Below are 21495 nucleotides of genomic sequence, written 5' to 3'. Positions count from 1 at the left end.
GAAAAACACAAAAAGTCCCACCACACTGTCACGATGAGTAATATATGTGGTTCCTACCTAAGCTATGTTAGAGCACAGGGTGATGAGGCCTAATCTGCCCTTCAGGTTCCCCCCTGGAAAGCCATCATCCCCCATACCTGAGCAAGGAAGCCTGTTGTCTAGAAAGACACCATCGCCACATAGGCCAGTCTAAGCAAGCAGCTGTACTGAAGGCAATCAGCATGCAGTCATGGTCATCTGGCTGGAATCTCCCTCTAACGTGTATGGGACAGAGAAGTGTTTTTATAATAAAACAGCTGATGCTCTGAGAAAATATCCCCACGTAAGAATGTGTATGTTTCTGGGAAGGTTTGAGACACAGGGTACCACATTGCCGGCAAATCTATCTGGCTGCAGCCTTGAGGAAAGCAAAAAATGAAAAGAATGTCTTGCTAGGGACGTAATGCTTTCCTAAGCGAAAGAACAACTACATAAAGAAAATAAAACAGCACCACAAATTTGGCCTACGCTAGAAAAATAAAATGAAGCTGAATAAAATGTAACTGGGCTAAAGTGCACAATGGAAGGCCTAGCTGCTAAAATAACATGTCTAAAAACATGGTTAAAATAGCTATACAACAAGGTTATGCCTAACCTGCCGTTTTTTAAACTTTTTTTAGGACTGAGTCCCGCGTCCTAAGATGGCTGCCACCACTTCTTGGTTGAGGTGGTGGAGGCCAATCAGATCTCAGCTTGAGATCTGTTGGGATCCGTGGAGGCTCTGTGTCCATCGATTCACCAAGTTTTTGAGCATTAATTGTAGAAACCTACTGAACAGATTCACAACAAAACACAAAAAGCACTCTTTCTAGTCCAAGATCTAGATTTCTGCCAAATGTGGTGTAAATCACTTCAGCGGTTTAGACTGTAGCTGTGTCTAAAGTTTCTTTGACAAAATGAATAGGGAAACAGTGTTTTGTGACCCTCCCTTTTTTCTAGGTTCCAAATTCACAGATCACCCCAAAACGTTCCATGTGCAAACCAGTCAAAAAGTAGCTCTTTTTTGGAGATTCGTCATATGGTACTACAGGTATTAGCAACACAAAAAATGCATTTCCTATGGAAACACAATTCTAACCATAACTACCCAGTTGTGACTGTTGCTGACTAATATGTATATATTGCCTAGTCACAAGGCAGAGGAGCGCTGTACATGGTCAAAGACAAGCACAGTGTGAAATAGTAATATTTGAGGAAGCTGGAAGCTGCGTCTGGGTGGTTAGTGCATTGTGATGTAATGTTTTTGAAAGGGATGAGTTGTCAACCTTTTCCTAATAAATGTTGTTCAAGATCATGGGTCCATATGTGGAAATTCCTGCTGTCATGTTTTTTTTTTTTTTTACAGTTTTTACTCTGCTGTCTGATAGTGTCCTGGTTGGGGTGTGCTGAGAATCACCATAGATGATTTCTACAAGACAAGTGCGGGTAATGGTTGTGGTGACTTTGTAAATGATGCAGATCATTTTGAAGATGGTGTGCAGGGAATGGAGTTCCCTCAGGTTGGGGGTGATGGGATCATATCACTTCAGGTCCTAGATGCAATATGGTTTCATGTGTAGGATGTCCCTTGCGATAACAGTGTGGAGTCTGGAAGGCCTTGGAAGAGGTAATTGCCCCCATCCAGATGCAAGAGTACGAGGGCCTGACCAGCATTTCTGAAGTCGCTTTCTGAAAGAAACAGATTGACTTTAGAAGAGACAGCTGGCAGGAGATACTCTTTGTTTTTTAGCAACCTGTTCCTTGAGGGTAAGGTGAGTATTAGGAAGAGAAGGTCACCTATATAAAAAACAGTTGAGAGGTCCAGAAACATCAGGAGGCAGAGGTTCATCCTCATCTGTGGTCAATAGGGTATTGTCTACATTTTGCATGGTAGTGGTCTCCATGCTGCAGTGTGATATGAAGCTAGACTGGTAATTGTGCAGGAGATGGTTAACACTGGTGTAGTCTTGGAGATGGACATAAACTTTTCAATGATCCATGAACAGTAGGCAAGTGATGGGCTAGTAGTTGGAAATGTCATCATCGTCCATTGTAGGTTTCTTTATGAGTGAGAGGATCTGGTCTATCTTAACTGCTTCTGGAATAATGCCTTTAGTGAGTGAAGCATTCACTATGGTAAGTATAAGGACCAGGGCGTCCCCAGAAAGAACTTTGATGAAGGGCAATGGTAAGACATAATCTTCATAAGAAGTGGCTTCGAGGGAGTTGAGTATGTCAGCGGAGGAGGATGAGGCTGATGAAGGATGAAGATGATGAGAATTAAAAGTAGGCAGAGAGGAGGGTAATGAGCAAATAAGAAGTTTTGGGGAAGGAGCCAGACAAGGAGAATTAAATGACTAAAGGAAGAGAGAGGAAAGTGATGGGTGGGGAAGGTGAAGGGGATATATGGGTTGATGGAAAAGAAAGTGACTAAAGGGAGAGAGGAAGCGGACAGGAAAGAGGAGTGAACATGCAAGTCACTATAGTAGAGATACAGTTACGTTTTGAAGCAGACACAATAGCTGCATATTTTCTTATTGTTCCCTTTAAAGTACATTCTGCTCAAATGACTGGTAGCCAAATATTGGTTGACAACCTAGCCACCAAATTACGCATCGAGTTGTTAACCTGCAGAGCTGCAGACTTGGCACTGTGGGTAACTCTATTCAGTTTACCAAATTTGATTGCTCTTCCAAATGTTCTCTCTCTTTCATGGAATAAATGTACATCAGAGGCACTTTACAAAACGTTGAAATGTACAGCTCTTTATTATCTATTCTAAAAGTGAATTAGCAAAATATTGTGGAAAAAATATTGTGATACAAGAATATCATGTCAAACCTATTGTCAACTCAAAAATATTGTGGGACAGGATATAGAGGGTAAGAATATCGTTTTTTTCTTTATACTATATTGTTTTTTAATTTAGTTGCATATATTATTGTTTACTTTAACATTGGTATGCTATATATTACTTTTAATAATTTAGTATATTAATTATCCTATTTTTAAGTATTAGTATTATGATTACGTTTGCATTTTTAGTACAGTGTGCAATTTTAATGTGTAACTTACATTGTTTTACATTAATTTAGTAATTTCGATTTAGTAGCAGGGTGTTGCACTGGCAGGTCATTAGGGTGGCAAATTATTCATTACATTAGTTATTGCTTTTTATTTTTAAATAGTTGTTTATGGTAATGAAATAATTGATCTGTAATTAATCATGATGATTTTTAATTAATTGTTTTTTAATGTTTTACTATAGTTTGTAATTATTTAATCTGTATTTTTTAAAATTTAATTAGACATTTTTTATTTAGTAGTGGGTTGTTGAGATTGTAGAGGATTAGGGTGGGAAGATATTGAAAATATAAATTATAGTTTTCGTTTTTTAAGTCATTTTTATTTTAATGAAAATAGTAATTGGTAATTAATTAGAAATTATTTCTTTGATGAATGTTCATTTTTGTTATAATTGTTATTTTGTTCAGCACTGTATCTAACAATACATTTTTGAAAAAGTGTTTTATACCTAATATTTGTTTCAATTGTATTTGTTTCATTTAATTTTTAATAATAATAATGTTTTAGTTATAACTATTTAAAACTTTTCTGTTTTTTAATATGTTAAAATATTTATATTTTGTTATGTATTTCAAATTTTTTCAAGTATAGGAATTGAAATAGTACATGTAACCCCTCTAAAGTCCAACATTTTCCTGCTTTTTCTTATGTTAGAGAAGAAATATTAAAATTCACCTCTTCCAAAGTCCAACACTTTGGCCCTCATTACGAGGCTGGCGGTCATGAGACCCCCACCCTCACTGTGGCGGCCCTTACATGCGGAGCCGCCGGTAAGGACCGTCACATTACCAGTTGTGGTGGCTTGGCAGACGGCAAGCCTCCACAACTCTGCCTGGCCCGCTGGTGCTATCGCACCACCGTGGCCAGCAGTGAGCACCTACAACCCGGTGGCAGGCCTCAGCCTGCCGGCCGGATTTACAAGACTGCAAACCGCCATGCATGCATTCACATACACACCCATTCAGCACACATACACACAGACACCCCCACTCACTCGCAAACATCCACTCAGACACCCTGATACATGCGCACATACACACACACACACACACACACACACACATTCACATTCACTCGAATACGCGCATGCATTCACCACCCCCTCCACAGACACGCACACAAACACACAGACCCCCCCCTTTCGGACCCACACTTACCTTCTCCGGCAAGGAGGACGTCTGGGAAGGGATGAGTCCTGGCGGTCTTGCATCTCCAGCACCTCCACACCGCAGGACTCCGCCAAGCCGTATTACGGCTTGTAATATGGCAGCTGGACTCCTGTTGCCACGGCGGTGCTGGCGATGCACCCGCCACTTTTAGAGTCGGACTTGTCTTCCAAGGACTCCTAATAAGGCGGGCAAAAGACCACCAGCACTGGGGGTCTTTTGCCTGTAGTGGCTTCAGTGGTCCTAAACTGTTATGAGGCCCTTCATCTCCTGTTGCTTAGAATGGAGTGGGAATATTAAATCTAACCTCTTCAAAGTCCAACACATTTTCTAGTGTTGTTAGTTTTTTTCAATATTTTTTAAATAAATGACATACTATGTTTATATGCATGTATGTTTATATATATAATACTAATTATCCAGTGGCAGTCACCACTGGATAGTTATACTTAGAACAATGTTTCCGTAGGAAAAGCATTTTATGTTGTTCCATAAAACTTGGCACCTTTTGATGAATCTTCACAAAACTTTACCAAAAAAAAGTCTTGTCCACCCCAGCTTCTTCTTGGAAATTTTTGGGGTGATCCATCAAGCGGGGGCTGAGAAAAAGAGGCGGTCCTCAAAAGTGTCTTCTCCAAAACATTTTCCATAGGAAAATTAGACACAGCTATTGCCCAAACGGTTGAATGGCATTGCACCAAATTTTGCACAAAGCTAGATGTTTGTTCAGAAAATGTGATTTTTGTGATTTGGTGTAAATCTGTTCAGTAGGTTTAGGGATTTAGAAAATCGTTTTTCTACTCGATTTGTGCATGCCTCTGTGTGTTCCTGATGTCACCCCAATTCGTGGGTTCATGGTTGTCAGTTGACTTTAATGTCCAATATATTAGAATAGGCTTCATACCTGAGCAAAGTGCTGGCAAACATTTGTCTTTGGTATACATACGTTTTTGAAGAATTAATTCAGGTTTCTGGTGCTTACATGTGCCACTTTTATCTCATCGCCACAAACACATACGGAGAATTTTGAAGATTTATCAAGAATTTGGATTATTACACAAGGGGGCACAAGAGTGACGCAAAACCTAAGTAAGGTTTATCAAGCCACGCAAGGCCACCTTGTGTGATGCTGCATGGCTTAACAAACCTAGAGTAATGCAAGGCAGTGCAAAGCGCTCCCTTGCATTTCCCTGCCTGAGGGAGGTGTTCCATGAGTGGAGCATGGGTGTTCTCCTGCATCCACCCATTGATTTTGGTGCATTCTGAGATTTACTATTAGTGGTAGACCTTGGGATGAGTCAAAATGTTACGCCTCGCCAGGTGAGGCATAATGAGGAGAAATAGCTTTATTTCTCCTTCTTTTTTCCTCTTTCTATTTTGTCAATGCCTCTGAGATGTTACTGTGTAAGAAGATAGCACGCGCTTCATTAGACCCCGCTGTTTCTTGTGCTGATCAGCTGCATGGCACATTATATTTAATGGTTGATATAGCTTGAAGTTATCCTTGGGGTTGAGGTAATTACTTCTTGTAAGACCAATATGTTAGGTCAGAAAGTTTATTATGTGAGAGCCATCGATTTGTTGGGGTATACCGGTCAGGATCCACAACAAGAGAGTAGTTTTGATTCTCCTGGACTTGGTGTGGCAGTTGGCAATTAGTACTGACAAGTTTGTTTTAATTTTTAGCTTACTTATGCACTTAGCTGAATAGGCAGGCTGTCCTCTCCTGAAGAAAGTTTGTTTTTGCTCTTACTGTTCTTGTGAGTGGTACACCTTCTCTGTCTGGCTGTATTAGGTGGAGTTTGAATTAAGTCTAGGATTTCGTATTCTGGTAGTTTTGTTTTATATTTCATTATTTGCATTAGTTGGACTGTTGATGGCTTTTCTGAGTGTGATGATTTTTTGGTTTGTTCGGTGTTTAGCCCCCTCATGCCTTTTCTTGATTTTGATCCATTCTTCTTCTTCTTTCTAAAACACAATTTGCTTTGATTTCTCAATGTCTTCTATCAGGTTTGAATTTCCAGTACCTACAAGGATTCGGTCATTTCTAGGTCCTGTGCCTTTTTAACAAACGATTCACAAGTTGAAGATTGTTCCTTTTAACTGTGCTTTCCCCCAATTTGTTTGTAAGCTGATTAGATACCTTGCTTGTAAGTGAGGATCTTCTTTCATTATTGACTATTTTAGGAATTTTGCTAATAGCAATATTTCGTGTATCGTCAAGCTACATCCTAACAGCTGGGTCGTCTGATATGGGAATAGGATACTGTAGCAATTGCAGGTGTAAAGTTTCTGATGTGTTACCTTTTCTGGGTCAGTGTGGGCTGCTGAATGAATCTTTAAAATAACAGTCCGGTGCAGTATTTTTTGGCAGTATCTTTGACCTCTGCAAATTTAATAGAGCAAATCCTTTCTGGATTGCTGGTTTCAAAGCTGTTTATGCTTTGGAATGCTTGTAAATCACTTTGTGTAGTTAGTAGGTTCTGCATGCTTGAGTTCGGTCCTGATATCGCTTTCTATCAGGAGTACTTTTGGTGGGGTTTCCATGAATTGGCTATGGAGCTTGCTGCTGTACCTCAAAATTATGGCATCTCTTTCAATGAGATTTACTTTCGGAGGTTACCATGATGGGCTATGGAGCCTGTGTTCTGTAGTTCAAACAATTCTAGTGGTAATTTTGCAATCTTATGTTATAGTTCCAGGAGGAGTGTGGTGAGATCAGGACACGAGTAGTCCTTTTGTTTTTTGGGCCACACCCATATGGGTGAGTCCATGTCCATTTCATGCTTTCCTTATTCGTACGTTTATTGAGCTGGGTTACTTGGTCCTTTAGCACTTTTTTATCAGTTGGAAGTTTGTAGAGGTTACCTGTTTGTTGTTTGCCTCATTCATGGAATTAACACAAAGAGAGTTCTGATGTTATACTTTCGGAGAGGATCAAGAAGAGAATTGCAGCTGGGGATATGAAAGTTTTTTGGCCAATTTCTGACAAAAAAACAAATGTTTGTTTAGAGTTTGAAGGCCCATTATGAATTGAGACAATGGGGAATAAATAATGGATTTTGTTATATAGCCTAATAGTGAAAAAGACATTTTCAAATCACTACTGCATTAATGCAACAAGCTGAACTAACTGAAAGAGCTTGGGGCAAATTAGCTATAGAGTTCATGGACCAGTTAATGGTTTGCCATTACATCAAAAGGATGCCACTGCAGATTATTATAGCAAGTCGTCAGAACAGAAGTTCATGTCTGAGACAAACACTGCTAATGTAATCAAAATTTAAGATTTTCTGTTTGCATGGATGGAGTTTCCTAGGGTCTTCATCTCTGACAACAGGGTCCTGTGTATATCTAGAAATAAGATAGAATGCCTTCAAGAGTGTGATGTGTGTTATCATTAGAAAGCTATTATCCTTGGGTGAGGGTCTTGTTGAAAGGATTGTGTGCTGAACAACGTTACAGTTGTGTCAAGAGATGACCTGCAGTAGCCAATAGGTAGGGGAAGATGATGCCCTGACAGCACAACTAGAGAATGCGCCAGTGGCCTCTGCACTCAGCGAATGCCTGAATGTCCACATGGCTTAGACTGCTCCAACGTTTCCACTAACACATTTGTCCAGGAGCATGCTTCTTGACTTGTGAGGAGCATCAAGCAGGAAGAGCAGTGGCAGCACCGCAAAGTCAGCATTAGGCAAGAGATGTCTAAAATTGGTCTTTTTCAGGTGCGTCACCGATATCATGCACGGAACAAAGAGACTTGGCTAATCCTAATGACCTACTAATGAGTGATAGGTACATCACAGTCCATTCATTTCCTTACTTTAGCAACCATCCGCACCCACCTGCAACTATTTTTTTTCCCCGACTTTAGCACCTTGCAGCCAGGATTCCCCTGGCATCTTCTATTTGATGTCCTGATTTGGCTCTTTTCTCTGCCCTGACCTCAGAGAAAGGGTGGTGCTTTGCTAATCTACTTCTGCATAATCTCCATCTCCAGTCAAGAGCTACATGATTTCCAAGGTGGTATTTTTCCCTTGTGTAAGAGGCTGGCCTGGTTTGTAGTGGGTACCTAAGGTACTTACACCTTATACCAGGTCCTGTTATCCCTTATTAGTGATATGTAGGCAGTGTTCTAGCAGCTTAGGCTGTCTAGAGGTAGCTGTAGCAGAGTAGCTTAGGCTGAACTAGGAGACATGCAAAGATCCTGCAGTACCACTATAGTTACCCTTATACACAATAAAAGACAATACTCAGTGTTACCAAAAATAAAGGTAATTTATTTTAGTGATACAAGGCCAGAAATATTGTGGAGGCAATATTTCTTCTGGTGGTAAGTATTATACACAATATATACACTAGTTACCAAAATCAGGTAAGTAAACAGTCATAGAATAGTGCAAACAGTAGAAAATACAATAGATTGCAATGGGTCTAGGGGCAACACAAACCATATACTAAAATAGTGGAATGCGAACGTCGGATTCCCCCCTAGGCAATTGTAATTTATAGAGGGGCGCTTGGAGTGTAGGAAAACACCAAAGGTAAGTAAAGTACCCCACCCTGGAGCCCAGGAATGCAGGAGCAAAGTACAGCAAGTTTCCTCAGGACAGACTATAAGTCGTGATAAAGGATTTTGCAAGAACCAAGGAAGACTGCAAGCAACAAATGATGGATTCCTGGACCTGAAGACCTGTGGAGAGAGGAGACCAAGTCCAGAAGTCGAAGAAGAGTCCAGGAAGGACAGGAACCCCTGCCAACCTAGAAGAAGGTGCAAAAGTGGATTCTCCGGTCAGAAGAAAAGTACAGAAGTGCACCAAAGAAGATGACTGCGGGTTCCTACATGGTGCAGGAGATGTCCCACGTTGAGTTGTTGGATGCAGGCTGTTTGCGTCGTTGGATTCCGCCAACAAGCCTTGGTTCAAGCAAGTACGCAGTTTGGGTCAAAGAGGAGCTGCCTGGACCCAGGAGGGACCTGGAGGTCTCAACTCAGACTGTGGAGACAGAGGGGGCTCTCAGCAATTCAGAGAGCCCTCAGAAGACCAGGCAGCACCCACGGGAGTCCCAGAACAGGGTGACAAAGAAGATGCAAAGTGTGGTTGTTGCAGCACTACACAGGAGGGTCCCACGCTGCTAGAGAACAAATCAGGGAGCTGTGCATCACAGGATAGAGTGATGGGGACCTGGGCTACACTGTGCATGAAGAACATTTGGAAGAAGTGCCTAGAAGCCCAAGGCGCTGCAGAAGAAGTGGTTAACAGGGGTACTGTCACAGCACGGGGAGGCAAGCTCTTACCTCCACCAAATTTGGACAGCGAGACCTTTGGACAGTCTGGGTCACTTCGGTCCACCACCTGTGTTCCAGGGAGCATGCTTGTTCTCAGGAGAGGAGGCCCAGAGTACCGGTTGTCGTCACAGAAGGGTGCCTGCAGAAGCAGGTAAGTGACTCTGTCACTCCACAGGAGATACCTTTGGTTTTTCTGGTGCAGGGTGAAGATAGGCAATCCTCAAAGCATGCACACCTTGGTAACTGTTGCAAATGCTGGCTGGAGCTAAAGTTGCAGTTTACAGGAGTCATCCTGGATACTTTGTTGCAGTTACAGTGGTTCCTGGAGCAGTGTGCGGTTGATCTGACGGTCAGAAGCTGAAGCAGAGGATGCAGAGAAGTCCTGGAGGAATCTTGCAAACCGAATCTGAGGAAACCCCCAGGGGAGAGACCCTAAATAGCCCTGAGAGGGGGTTTAGCTACCTACCCAGGTATGCACCTATCAGGAGGGGTCTCTGACATCACCTGCTGGCACTGGCCACTCAGATGCCTCCAGAGGGTCCCCACACCTTGGGATCCAAGATGGCTAATGCCAGGGACACTCTGGAGGAGCTCTGGGCCCCACCCCTGGGGTGGTGACGGACAGGGGAGTGATCACTCCCCTTTCCTGTGTCCAGTTTTGCGCCAGAGCAGGGACTGTGGGTCCCTGAACCAGTATAGACTGGATTATGCAAGGAGGGCACTGTTTGTGCCCTTCAAAGCATTTCCAGAGGCTCCGGGAGGCTACCCCTCCCATGCGTGCAACACCTATTTCCAATGGGAGAGAGTGTAACACCCTCTCCTAAAGGAAATGCATTGTTCTGGCTTCCTGGGATTGAGCTGCTCAATCCTCAGGTGGGCAGAAACCTGTCTGTGAGGTGGCAGCAGCTGGGACTGCCGTGGAAACCTCCGAGATCTGGTTTGGCAGTACTGGGAGTCCATGGTGGAGCCCCCAGGGTGCATGGGATTGCTCCCCAATACCAGATTTGGATTGGGGGGTCAATTCCATGATCTTAGACACCTCACATGGCCATATTCGGAGTTACCATTGTGAAGCTAGATATATGTATTGATATATATGTAGTGCACGCTTATAATGGAGTCCAGGCACACATGAAGTCCGGGGAATTGGCCCTGGACAACATGGGGGCACCTTTGCTAGTGCAAGGGTGCCCTCACGCACAGTAACTTTGCACCAAGCCTTCAGTAAATGAAGGTCAGACATATAGGTGACTTATAATTTACTTAGTGCAGTGGAAAATGTGCACTATTTCACTCAGGCTGCAGGGGCAGTCCCGATAAAAGGTTTGTATGAGCTCCTTATGGGTGTCAAAAGAAATGCTGCAGCCCATAAGGATCTCCTGAAACCCCAATGCCCTGCGTACCTAGGTACCATATACTAGGGACTTATGGGGGGGTCCAGTGTGCTAATCAGAACTGGAATATGGAGTCACTAAAGTGTAGTGACAAATTTGGTAAGTAGAGAAAGCATAAACACTGGAGTTATGGTTAGCAGAACTTCAGTGACACAGTCAAGCATACTGACAACACATATAGGCCACAAACTGTGAGCACTGGGGTCCTGGCTAGCAGGATCCCAGTGAAATAGGCAAAACACACTTGCAGACAGGCAGAAATTGGGGGTAACATGCCAAGAAAGATGGTACTTTCCTACACCTTGTAGTTTTTTCTTCACAATTTTTTTCTCTAAAAGACCACAGTCATAATGATTTCATCAGAGTATTAAACATGTAAGTAATATAAATGAATGAGGGTACCGTGGCCCAGGGTATTGTACAAATGTCAAAGACTTCCACATGCCTTGTGTGCAGTACATGCAGATAATAGTTACAGGGTATGCCTTGCAGTTCTGAGAGCAGGGGATACTATACAGAAGGCCTGGCCTAAGTCCAAGTTTTGTATCCACGAGGCAATAACCACATTGCAGGGCCTTGTTCTGCACCAGTACCCAGGGCTGCAGGACCCACAGGAAGTGCCCCAGTACATATTTCTTTTTACAAAATGCCACCAAACCTCTAAATGCAATTGAAGATACTCAGTGTATAATACAGCACTCTAAAACATATATATCCAGTCCATACCTCAAACATTTGCAATGTTTTTTTGTAAAAAAGGGTTTTTCTTGTGATCCCGGAGTATTATCTAAAGTGCCCCTGGGATAGGCCCCCACCTATTTGCCAAATAAATGTATTTCAGAACAAGGCCTGCAGACCTCAGCTCTGCACATCTCATAATACGTGTAACTCCTGGCAGCCAAACAAATTCTCGGATTGAAATCTTGGGGTCTCTGAACTGTTTGTCAATACCGACTTTCATATATCCATAAACTGTGCTACTCACTGCCCTGTGCCTGGTCTCCCTAGCTCCATTTTTACAGACAATGGCCAGGGACTGCCCCGTGTGGGCACTTCATGCTGCCTGTATCTTGTGCCCAGTCACCTTGTCGAGAGTACCCAAAGGGTACAGCTAGTAGTCTCAGGGGTTAAAAGGGCTAGGCGGCGCATGGCCGCTGGGGGAGGATATTAATAATAAAAATAGTTTTTAAAAAAACATACCTGCCACTCCGCTCCTCCCTCCCCTCAGCAGGCACAGGCTCCCAGCCTGCCCTGGGGCCATTCCTAACGCCGCATGAAAGCAGCATTAGGATTGCCTGGAGCATCCAGCCAGGACACTCCCAGGCAGACTGTGAGCCTGTGGCTGCTCTTTCCAGCCCGGCAACACAGTGACGGGATGGAGAGAGCACAAAGCGCATGTATGTTTGGCTGGCCTGAGTCGGATGGCCAGACACACATGTGCCATGAGGGGAGTGCACAGTGCACAGCCCCTCGTTCCCATCATCCCCCAGGGCCCCACCACTTTAACAATGAAACAATGATAAACACAGTAGTTTATTATTGTTTCATTGTGAAAGGTTTGCAGCGGGTGCTGCTGGCAGGGGGTGGCGCTCCTCTGCAATTGCGGAGGAGCCACCACTGATAGCTAGTGTCCTATCGGGAAACAAGGCCTGTCCTCATTAACAGTTGTCTAGAGTGGTATCTGCTGGGATATTGTTCTGGACAAGTACAAGACTCCTAGTATTGCTAGACCCGGTGATCTTGGATCCAGCAACACTAGAATCAGTTACACCTGATGTAAATCTGCGCCCAATGGAACCATGGATGGCTCCAGGCAGCGCCTGCAGGCAAAAGTGTGTCTCACTAATTGCCCTCCCCATACCAGAACAGTGAATGGGGAAACAAATGCTTTAGCCAGCGTTGCCTTACCCTACTGGACACTCTCTTGACCCCACCCCCTGGCTGGCCCCTGACTTACAGCCTCACCCTGTAGCCATTTACCATAAGCAAAAAGTATGTGATGAATGGAAGTCATAAAGGGTCCGTTACTGAGCCTGGAATCAGGAAAACCATTTGGAAAAGTATCCAGTATTCCTGGATTGTATGTCATCCCACATTCTTGAGTAACCTGTACATGGAATCAGAGATTCTGGACCCTCTTATCAATGAACCAAGTAACAGTCTACTCATAAGGAGGCTCAAAGAAGACTTTTGCTAAATAACCAAGCATTGGCAAAGCCAATAGGTCTGTATTTAAAAGAATTTTGTTTGGTAATGTTAAGTATTACAACCAGATAGTGTAGGAATGGATATGTATTTGTGTAGAATTAAAGAACTGCAAAATAATATTGGCGTAGGTTAAAAGGTCAGGGGACAGTTGCCCTCCAAGTCAAACCTAAAACCCATGTAGGTTTTAACCATGTAGGTTAATGACTGCCCTCCTCCCATCTGTGGTTCTGCCACAAAAAAATTAACTTCAATTATCTAGTTATTTAAGACAATTTAACCCTGTGTGAGTCTTCGAAAGCTCAACCTCTGGCATGTGGATAAATAAACAAAATCATCACAGCTGTGTGGAGAGCCTTCACTTGTTTGTTGAAGCACACACCTACTGCCTAATCAAAACAATGTAATCCTGCTTCTTAACACCTGGGCGTAGACAAAGACCCTCTTCTTGTGTTCTCACATAATTGTCTGGTGACTGCTGCGCTGTCAAGCCAGACCATACAAATGATCAGATTTACACTTGAAAAACTTTTGTGAATCGATGCCTGAATGTGATTTTCGAGTCAAAGTACAATTCTGAAGTTTAAAAAAACTGTTATTTTTTACTTTTTTTTCTTCTTTGTCTATCACACTGAGTCTACGACCAGTTTGCAATATTTATCATGTCCGTTTAAAAAAACACAGAGATTGGAAAGTCATTGAAAAGTATATATACTGACCTTGGTGGGCGAAGGTTTATTGTCCATCCAAGTCTGTAAGATAAAAAAAAATAATCTTAGAATGTAAGCGTGACAATGAAGCCACTAACATGAACAACCAATAGCAACACTGAAACAGTATTCTTCACATGTGATAATAATAACATTTCAGATTCCTGGTAGTAGTAATTGCTTTTAATATTGCTATAGCACACACATTCAGAGTATGCAAGTAGTAAGTCTTGAAACGACAAGTAATCCTGGCTGCATTCTGGAACCATTATCGAAGCAATAGATGGTGAGCGACTGTTCCTCAGACGTGGGCCTGAGCCCTATTCAGCGTCTGCCTGTTGCTCTCTGCTACACCCGTGGTGATGCTGCTCCCCTCATTGCCATTCCTGCTTGAGTATCATCGGAGAGCATTATGGCTACTAAAATGGAATATGTAACATCCGCTTCTTTGAACCTTGCCCATGCAATCTAACATAACACAACCAGCTCTAGCCCATCTTTCTTCCAACCATTCATTTGAAATCACTCTCACGGCCCCCAATAAAATCACACCTAACTCCTAGTAATCTAACCCAGTGGTTCCCAGCCTATGGACTATTTAGAAAATTCGCTAATATTAATAAAGTATATAAAAATAAAGTGACTAAATGTACAATTTTTTTTATGTATTGTTTTGCTGTTCAAATCATCAACAATATATAGGCCTGGGTCCCAGGCTTCCAGTAATACTCAGTGGGGGCCCCCGGATTTCAATAATGATTCAATGGGGGTCCAAGGGTTCCAGTAATGATAAAATGGGAGTCCACAGAAGTCAAACGGTTGAGGACCCTTGATCTAATCTACCTAAAAATAACTGGTTTCCTTGCACGGAATGATTTCATTGGGAGCACAAGACTTATCCCAATAACCAACAATGATCACTAACCCCTGGATTAACCAATAACCTTTGGCTCCGGAGAAGTTTGCTACTCCCAGGTGAAGAGCTTCAAAGCCTCCTCAGTAGTGGCAAGCGCTAGATAAATCCAATCAGATTACAGTACAATAAACATGTGTGTGGGGGGGGTGTTATGGCTTTAGGAATGTTTCCCAAGTGCTTATCAACAGAATGCTGTGTCTAAAATAAAACATTTAATTGCACAAAAATTTAATATGCGTAGACAGAAGTGCAACATTTTTCTCTCAGCCCATTTCCCATTAATCTTTGCAACAGCACTGGCATTCTCGCAACGTTCCCCTCCTGAAATGTGTTGAAGCGAGCATTCTTGAAGCACACATTAATGGCATTGCGACTATAACACTTTTTTTATTTAACTGCGCATCAAGAGAATTAATTAGAAGAGCTCTCCTCTGAGCAGCTTCTGCGTACCTGAGAAATGTACGTGAATAGATTTAGCACAATGTGATGAAGTGAGGGAATGAAGCTAAATTAAGATAGAAAAACACCCCTTCCCTGGGCCCACATTAAGCAAATCACTGCGTGCATTCTGCCTGCAGCAGGGCAATGTTGTACTGGGACAAAAAATAGGCCCAAGCACCAAAACAAAAATGTGGTCCATCAGTGAATTAGAAAACTGAAAAAGTGGCCCATGTTTGCAGATTGGGGCAGTTCTGAACTTGTAAAGACATGATATATATATATATATATATATATATATATATATATATATGTTTTGCAAGGTATGTTAGTCTGCACAAATTTGAGCTTCCTCCAGGCAATGTTCAATAAAAACCAGTCCAGTAGGCCCACAAGGAGACAAAAAAGGGTCCACATACTAAGCAACCAGACCAGCCCAAGGAAATGGAGCCCCCTCAGACCCATGATCTCTAGTGCCACTGCACCTGCTGCACTATTGAACTATTGATAGGTACTTCCCTTTCTAAAAGAGCAGTCCCCCCTCCCTCTGCACACAGCAACTGCTGGATCTGGATTTATCAAGGGTACAGGGCCTTCTCGTTGAAAACAAGATTCCCTACAGGTAAGATATACAAGTTCATGCATTCATCTACAAGACATTCAGTCCCCCAGATAACAGTCAATGTTCTTATTTATTTTTAATTTTAGCTCCCCAGTCTCTAGGGAAGCCAAAGAAGGACTTCAAAACAGCTCAACGCCCTCAGTACAAGGAGTACCTGAAGGGTTCACCAAAAGGGTGCCACAAACCTTCATCTACGACTGGGGGCTATAAGGAGCTCCTCTAATCTTTTGGTGAACTGTAATGTGGGCATGCATATCAGCCTGATCAGGGCAAGTACTTGAGTAGGCTTCCTGGAAGTAAGGTTCAAAAGCTTTGGTCTAGCCCAAACACATAAGGGGAGAAATGCTTGCAATCAGTCTAACCACTGGAAATTGCTAAGGGTAGAATTCAACCCCATCGTTCTTCTGGCCTGCTTGGATCTAGCCATGTGCACATCAGTCTTGACTCACCTCTATTAGAAAGAGTCCAGCCAAAACTGCCAGACCATGTAGTCCCTAAACTGGAACCCAAGACCAGTTTCACCCTAACTAGGGCTCATCAGTTAGACTTGGTTCCAGTGGCACAGTGGGCACAGGACCCACATCTAGACATACCCTTGCAGCTTGAGGCGATACATCAAGCACAGAAAAGTGATGGGAGGAATGCTTGCAATAAGTCTAACCACTGTCAGTCACTTTGGGTTACATTCTAACCCATCATTCTTTTGCCCACTATGCACCTCAGTTTGGATCCAGCCATATGGAAGCTTGATCATGCTCCACTAGGAACAAACCAGCCTGAACTTCCAGGGAAGGTCCTTCCTGAACCAGAACACAGGCAACCCAAAAGGAACATGATGTGACATAATGCTACACATTTTGTAATAATATTACTTCTTTTTGTCATTTTTGTACATGGTGAAACTGTCTTGGCGAAGGTTTTACATCATTAGTATCAGTTTAAAACCCAAGCCCAGTTTCCCCCCAATCTCATCAATCTGCTGTAGCTTGAGTCCAGTGGCACAGTCAATCAATCAATCAATCGGGAATTGGTAAAGTGCACTACTCACCTGTGAGGGTCTCAACGCGCTGAGGAGCAGGAGGCATAAGGGGGGGGGGAAGGGGAGCTTCTGCTACTGCTCGAACAGTGAGCACAGGACCCAGGTCTGGGCATACCCTTGCCACTTAGGGAATTACACAAAACCCACAATTTGTGATGGGAGGAATGCACACAGTCAGCAAACATTATACAACCCCATTAATGGGGGGCTAACAAAAATTCGAAAAGTGCAAATCTTCTCCTGTGGTTTGTCTGTGGGGGTAACCAACTTCAAGCCTTCACTATCATGGGAGTCAGTGACATTCACTGTAACAAAATACAGACTTTAGCATAGTGAAATAGCAATCTGCCCTTTATTTCAAAGTAAATAAACCAGGCATTCTGCCCTTTCAAACGTTTTCATAATGAACAAATCAAACCTATGCACTCTGACATAACAACCAACCAATCAGCTCTCTAGCCTTTGTCATTGATTTATCACCATCACAAACTCAGGTCTACTGTACTGAGCATAAGCTGTCTCACAAGGGCATTATAATGAATGCAAATATAAACTTGAAACATCTACAAAATAAATTATGCAAAACAGTAACCAAGCACTAGTGAGAAGAACTAACAATGATTCTCAATGCGCAAATTGTTTTTTCCCGGTTATGTCACAGGGGTTAACACCACCAGATTGCTTGCCTAATACAGTAATGTGAGAGATTCCATACAATAAAATGCCTGCCTACAATCTTTGACACAGTGCAAATACACCCCCCCTAAATGCTATTTGACTTTAACATATGCTTTTTGCAATAAATGTTAGGCCTACTGCCTTTGGCACAACATTTCATAATAAACAGATCAGATCTGTGGTCTATGACATACGTTTTCCCAACAAATTATGCCTTCATCATACGTTTGTCACCATAAGCAACTTAGGCATACTGAACTGAGTATATGTTTAAAGACCGGGTGAGAGTCAAGTATACACTCACACAATCCTAGGAGCTGTTATCGATGTTAAGGTTAACAGAGATTATCACAGTGACAATCTTTTGGCATGGATTTTTCACAGGGGGTAAGCAATACCCAAAACCTGTGTCCACTATAGAAATCTATCAGACTCCATGAGGCAAAACACCTGTATATAGGCATCAACACAGTGTGATAACAATTTACTCTTAAAGACTTCTGGCTTTTAACAAATGCTTTCTAAAATGAATATGTTCTGTCTTTATCGTAGCTTTTCTTACTAAATAGATGAGGCCTAGCACATTGATTACTGGCTTACTACTATAACCAAATCAGTCCTGCTGTATTGAGCTTAAACGGTCCTATAATGCAAAAAGTGCAATAGAAGAACTAATTTTCTGTGGAAGCCCGGAACTTCTTTCCAATCAAATGCTGCACTCAGGGAACTCAAGATGTGGGTTAAGCCACAGCCCCTTTCTCAGTAGTGCTTCTTAAATTATTTTTTCTGTTAATCGTACAAGGTCTGGCATCAACTGCTCCTTTAAGCCAGACCTAATAAAAGGGGGTCTCCTGTGCTACGGTAGGCAATGCACACACTGCTACTGAGAATGAGTTGGCCTATTACCCAAGGAATGGGGGTCTCGTCGCAAGCAATTGGGTCACCAGCAATTTCAATCTATCCTTACCCTGAGCATTTTCGTCCCATGGCATGTGCAACAGCATACAGAAACAATCTATCAGTCGATCAGATGACAGTCGCTGCCCAAATGTATGAAAATGGAATTTATAATGTTGAGATCTTAAAAGACAGTGAAGGGCACTTGTAACTTTACAAGAAACAAGGCCAGTCAGTGGAAGTGATATCAGAATAAATCCATTTTAAGAAAGTGCCACGTAACAACACAGAGGAACAGCTAAAACAGGAGACATCTAATGTTAGAAAGGGGCACTGGTAACATCCTTAATATGTAATTTCGGAAAATGGCCTGTACAGCATCTCAAGGAATCGAGCACGAAAAAGTTGCTTTTTAAGCTCCCTTAGCATACTAAATTACAGAAAGCCTCATTAAGGGCATCTAATCAGGGAAAGTGACACTTGTATCACTTCCAAAGAACTCACTGTGACAAAGCAAAACATCAAAAGAAAGCAGTTAGCCAATACATCTGTACCAATGAGAGACTTTGAATAACGAAGTACATGGAGCAAATATTTTGCAGGAATGTAAGCTTAAATCAATGCATGATTTTGTGTGGGTTCTTTCTGGTGCACTGGCAGAAACACATTGTTGATGAGGGAGGAGCCTGGGTGCGTATGAATGCACGGGATGGGGTGGGCACAGGAAGAGAGTGCAGGTGAATTAATTATCCTGATCACCCCATGACAGAAACATTGCACGGAGCCAAGAGAAGCCAGATCCAGATGTCAGATGACCACCTCCCCAAGCTCTGCGATGCCCCCCTCCGCAGCATGTCCGATACCACCTCCTTCACCTGATGCCTGTCTCTGCAGGCCAAAATCACCCATGTTTGTCTCTTCACTAGCAGTAACTTTAGCATACTGCTGTTGACACCAGTGAAGATCACCATCTTACTCGGCATGAGGCTAAGCGGGAACTGTCGGAGCCCAGGTGAGAAGTGCTGATGGCTCAGCAGTAGCACAGCGCACCCCAGCCGCAGGGCAGCAGCAGTAAGCAGCATGGTGCATAGCATATGCCAGACACAGACAGCGAGATAGGACTGTGGAAAGTCACTGTCCAACCGTTGCACACCTATAATGTAAAATGCCCCATTTTCAATGGAAATATATCTTACGTTCTGTTAAAATAAACAGAAAGTCAAGAGAACATCTTCTCGCAAGGAGTGTTGTTAGCTTCTCAATATTAGAAAGCATACTAACGAATGGTGTAAACACTTTATCGTAATGTTTAGAGTAAACCTGACTTACAACGTGGCCGCACCATTTTAATATTGAAAGACAATGGTGCAATTTGTTTAAACTTTTTTTGCATAAATCACGCCCTTGACAATCGGCGGTCATCCACCGTGCAGCCAATTTGGGGTGAAAGAGGTGCTGGGATCCTGGTGGGGCGAACAGCAGCCTGAGCTGGCATTCCTTAGAAACTCCTCTTTTCGAATCAGCAGCCGAGGGAAAAGAAAAAAGTAGTGTGCAGAATTTAAAATAAATAGCCAAAAGTTGACCGAACCATGTAACAAAGCAAGTCTCCAGGGCGGGAACAAACAGCCAAAAGGCGGGACAAATGTGAACTATTCACGTATGAAACCATAGGAATTTTGAAAGGCAGACGAATGAACCAATGAAAATGATAGGCAAGCTGAAAGACCACACAGCAGATACAGCATGTCTTGAGAGACAGTACATGTATTGCCAATGCTCAACCTAAAAACTGACGATGACCTGCTAATTAATTTATATAATTGCTCCTTGTTTAGGGTTATTCTTCAAAGTGGCAACCACAGCTTTTGTCCTGTGCACCAAAATCCAAATTCCGAAATCTGCACAGTTCCTATTAGTTAATTCCGAAAGTGAGCAGAGAAAAATATTGACACATCCTTGCAAATAAACCACCAAACACAGCAGCTCTATGGCTAGTTGCAAGAGAGGACAGGGCCAGGAAAAGATCAACTGAAGAGTCCACCATTAACATTGATTTCGGAAATAGAAATGGTACACACTGTTAAAAACAGAAAATATATATTTTTTGAGGGGTTCAATGATGGTGGCACTTTTCAATATTGGTTTTCTTTCCGTCCCTTACATTCTGATGCTTACATACGTCCATGGCAACTGAAACTGACAACACAGCTAAAAAGGTGAGAGAAAACCAAAAAGAAAGCCACCCGCACTCTTTATCTCGTGAAAGTCCTCCACGTGGCCTCGCTGTGGGGCATGGTAAGCAATCTCGCCTGACGAAAAATGGAAAGTGAAGAAAGGCTTTACAAAGGAGCGACTGCAGCCAAGGTCACACTGGAATCCAAAAGCAGCCCTGGCAAATGTTGTCATCCCTGCCAGTCCTCAGACTGAGTTGAATGAGTGCAGCGAGCAAGCTCAAATCCTGCAAAGATGGTAACCCAACAGGAATCTTTGGGGAAATGGGGAAAAACTTTCAGTGCAGTGCTTAATTTGAGCGGCTGTTTTCCAGTGCTCTGCACCACACATAATTGCCAGCACTAGCATTTATACTAGCCTGCCACATTGTGGCACTGTCCGTCTAATTTACAGATGAGGACAACAGCAGTTGTTTAGTAATTGTATATACGCTAAAAATGCGTTATGAGTGATATCTAAAATATTCTTATGGCTTAGGGGGTGTGGAATAGTCTGAACTGTCACACTTGTGACAGTGTGATGGTTAGTGGTTGTGTTGGCACTGTTACTGGCAGCGTTTGCCAGAGCAATGGGTGGTACAAGCTGTAGCGATCTCCTTTTGAGGACCCTGGCACTTATTTTTTTTTTACAAATTAAGCACGGGTGCAGTGTAAAACACATTTTTGTATTTATACTGGCCTTTTTCAATCCAGTTTTGCCCTCACTCTTCCTTTCTTTCGCACTCTCATCCTTTCTCTTAATTCTGTCCACATCTTTCCTCAAACCATACCATCTCTATTATTTTGTCTCACTCGCCCTTTATTCTA

The 21495-nt window shown here is 42.7% G+C and overlaps 1 protein-coding gene across 11 annotated transcripts in view; it reads right to left on the bottom strand.

The window, feature by feature from the left end:
- Window positions 1–21495, bottom strand: part of SLC24A2 (solute carrier family 24 member 2) — a 775567-nt gene that overhangs the window by 374666 nt on the left and 379406 nt on the right. For all 11 annotated transcript variants that reach the window (XM_069239201.1, XM_069239182.1, XM_069239223.1 and 8 more), the window contains exon 4: window positions 13877–13909. In XM_069239201.1, the coding sequence (XP_069095302.1) occupies window positions 13877–13909 (33 nt within the window). The remainder of the gene's footprint in view (window positions 1–13876; window positions 13910–21495) is intronic.

The sequence above is a fragment of the Pleurodeles waltl genome, chromosome 1_2, assembly GCF_031143425.1.
Source record: "Pleurodeles waltl isolate 20211129_DDA chromosome 1_2, aPleWal1.hap1.20221129, whole genome shotgun sequence".
NCBI classification, from domain to species: Eukaryota; Metazoa; Chordata; class Amphibia; order Caudata; family Salamandridae; genus Pleurodeles; species Pleurodeles waltl.
Note: the sequence above shows the minus strand (reverse complement) of the source record. Positions and strands in the feature narration are given on the sequence as shown.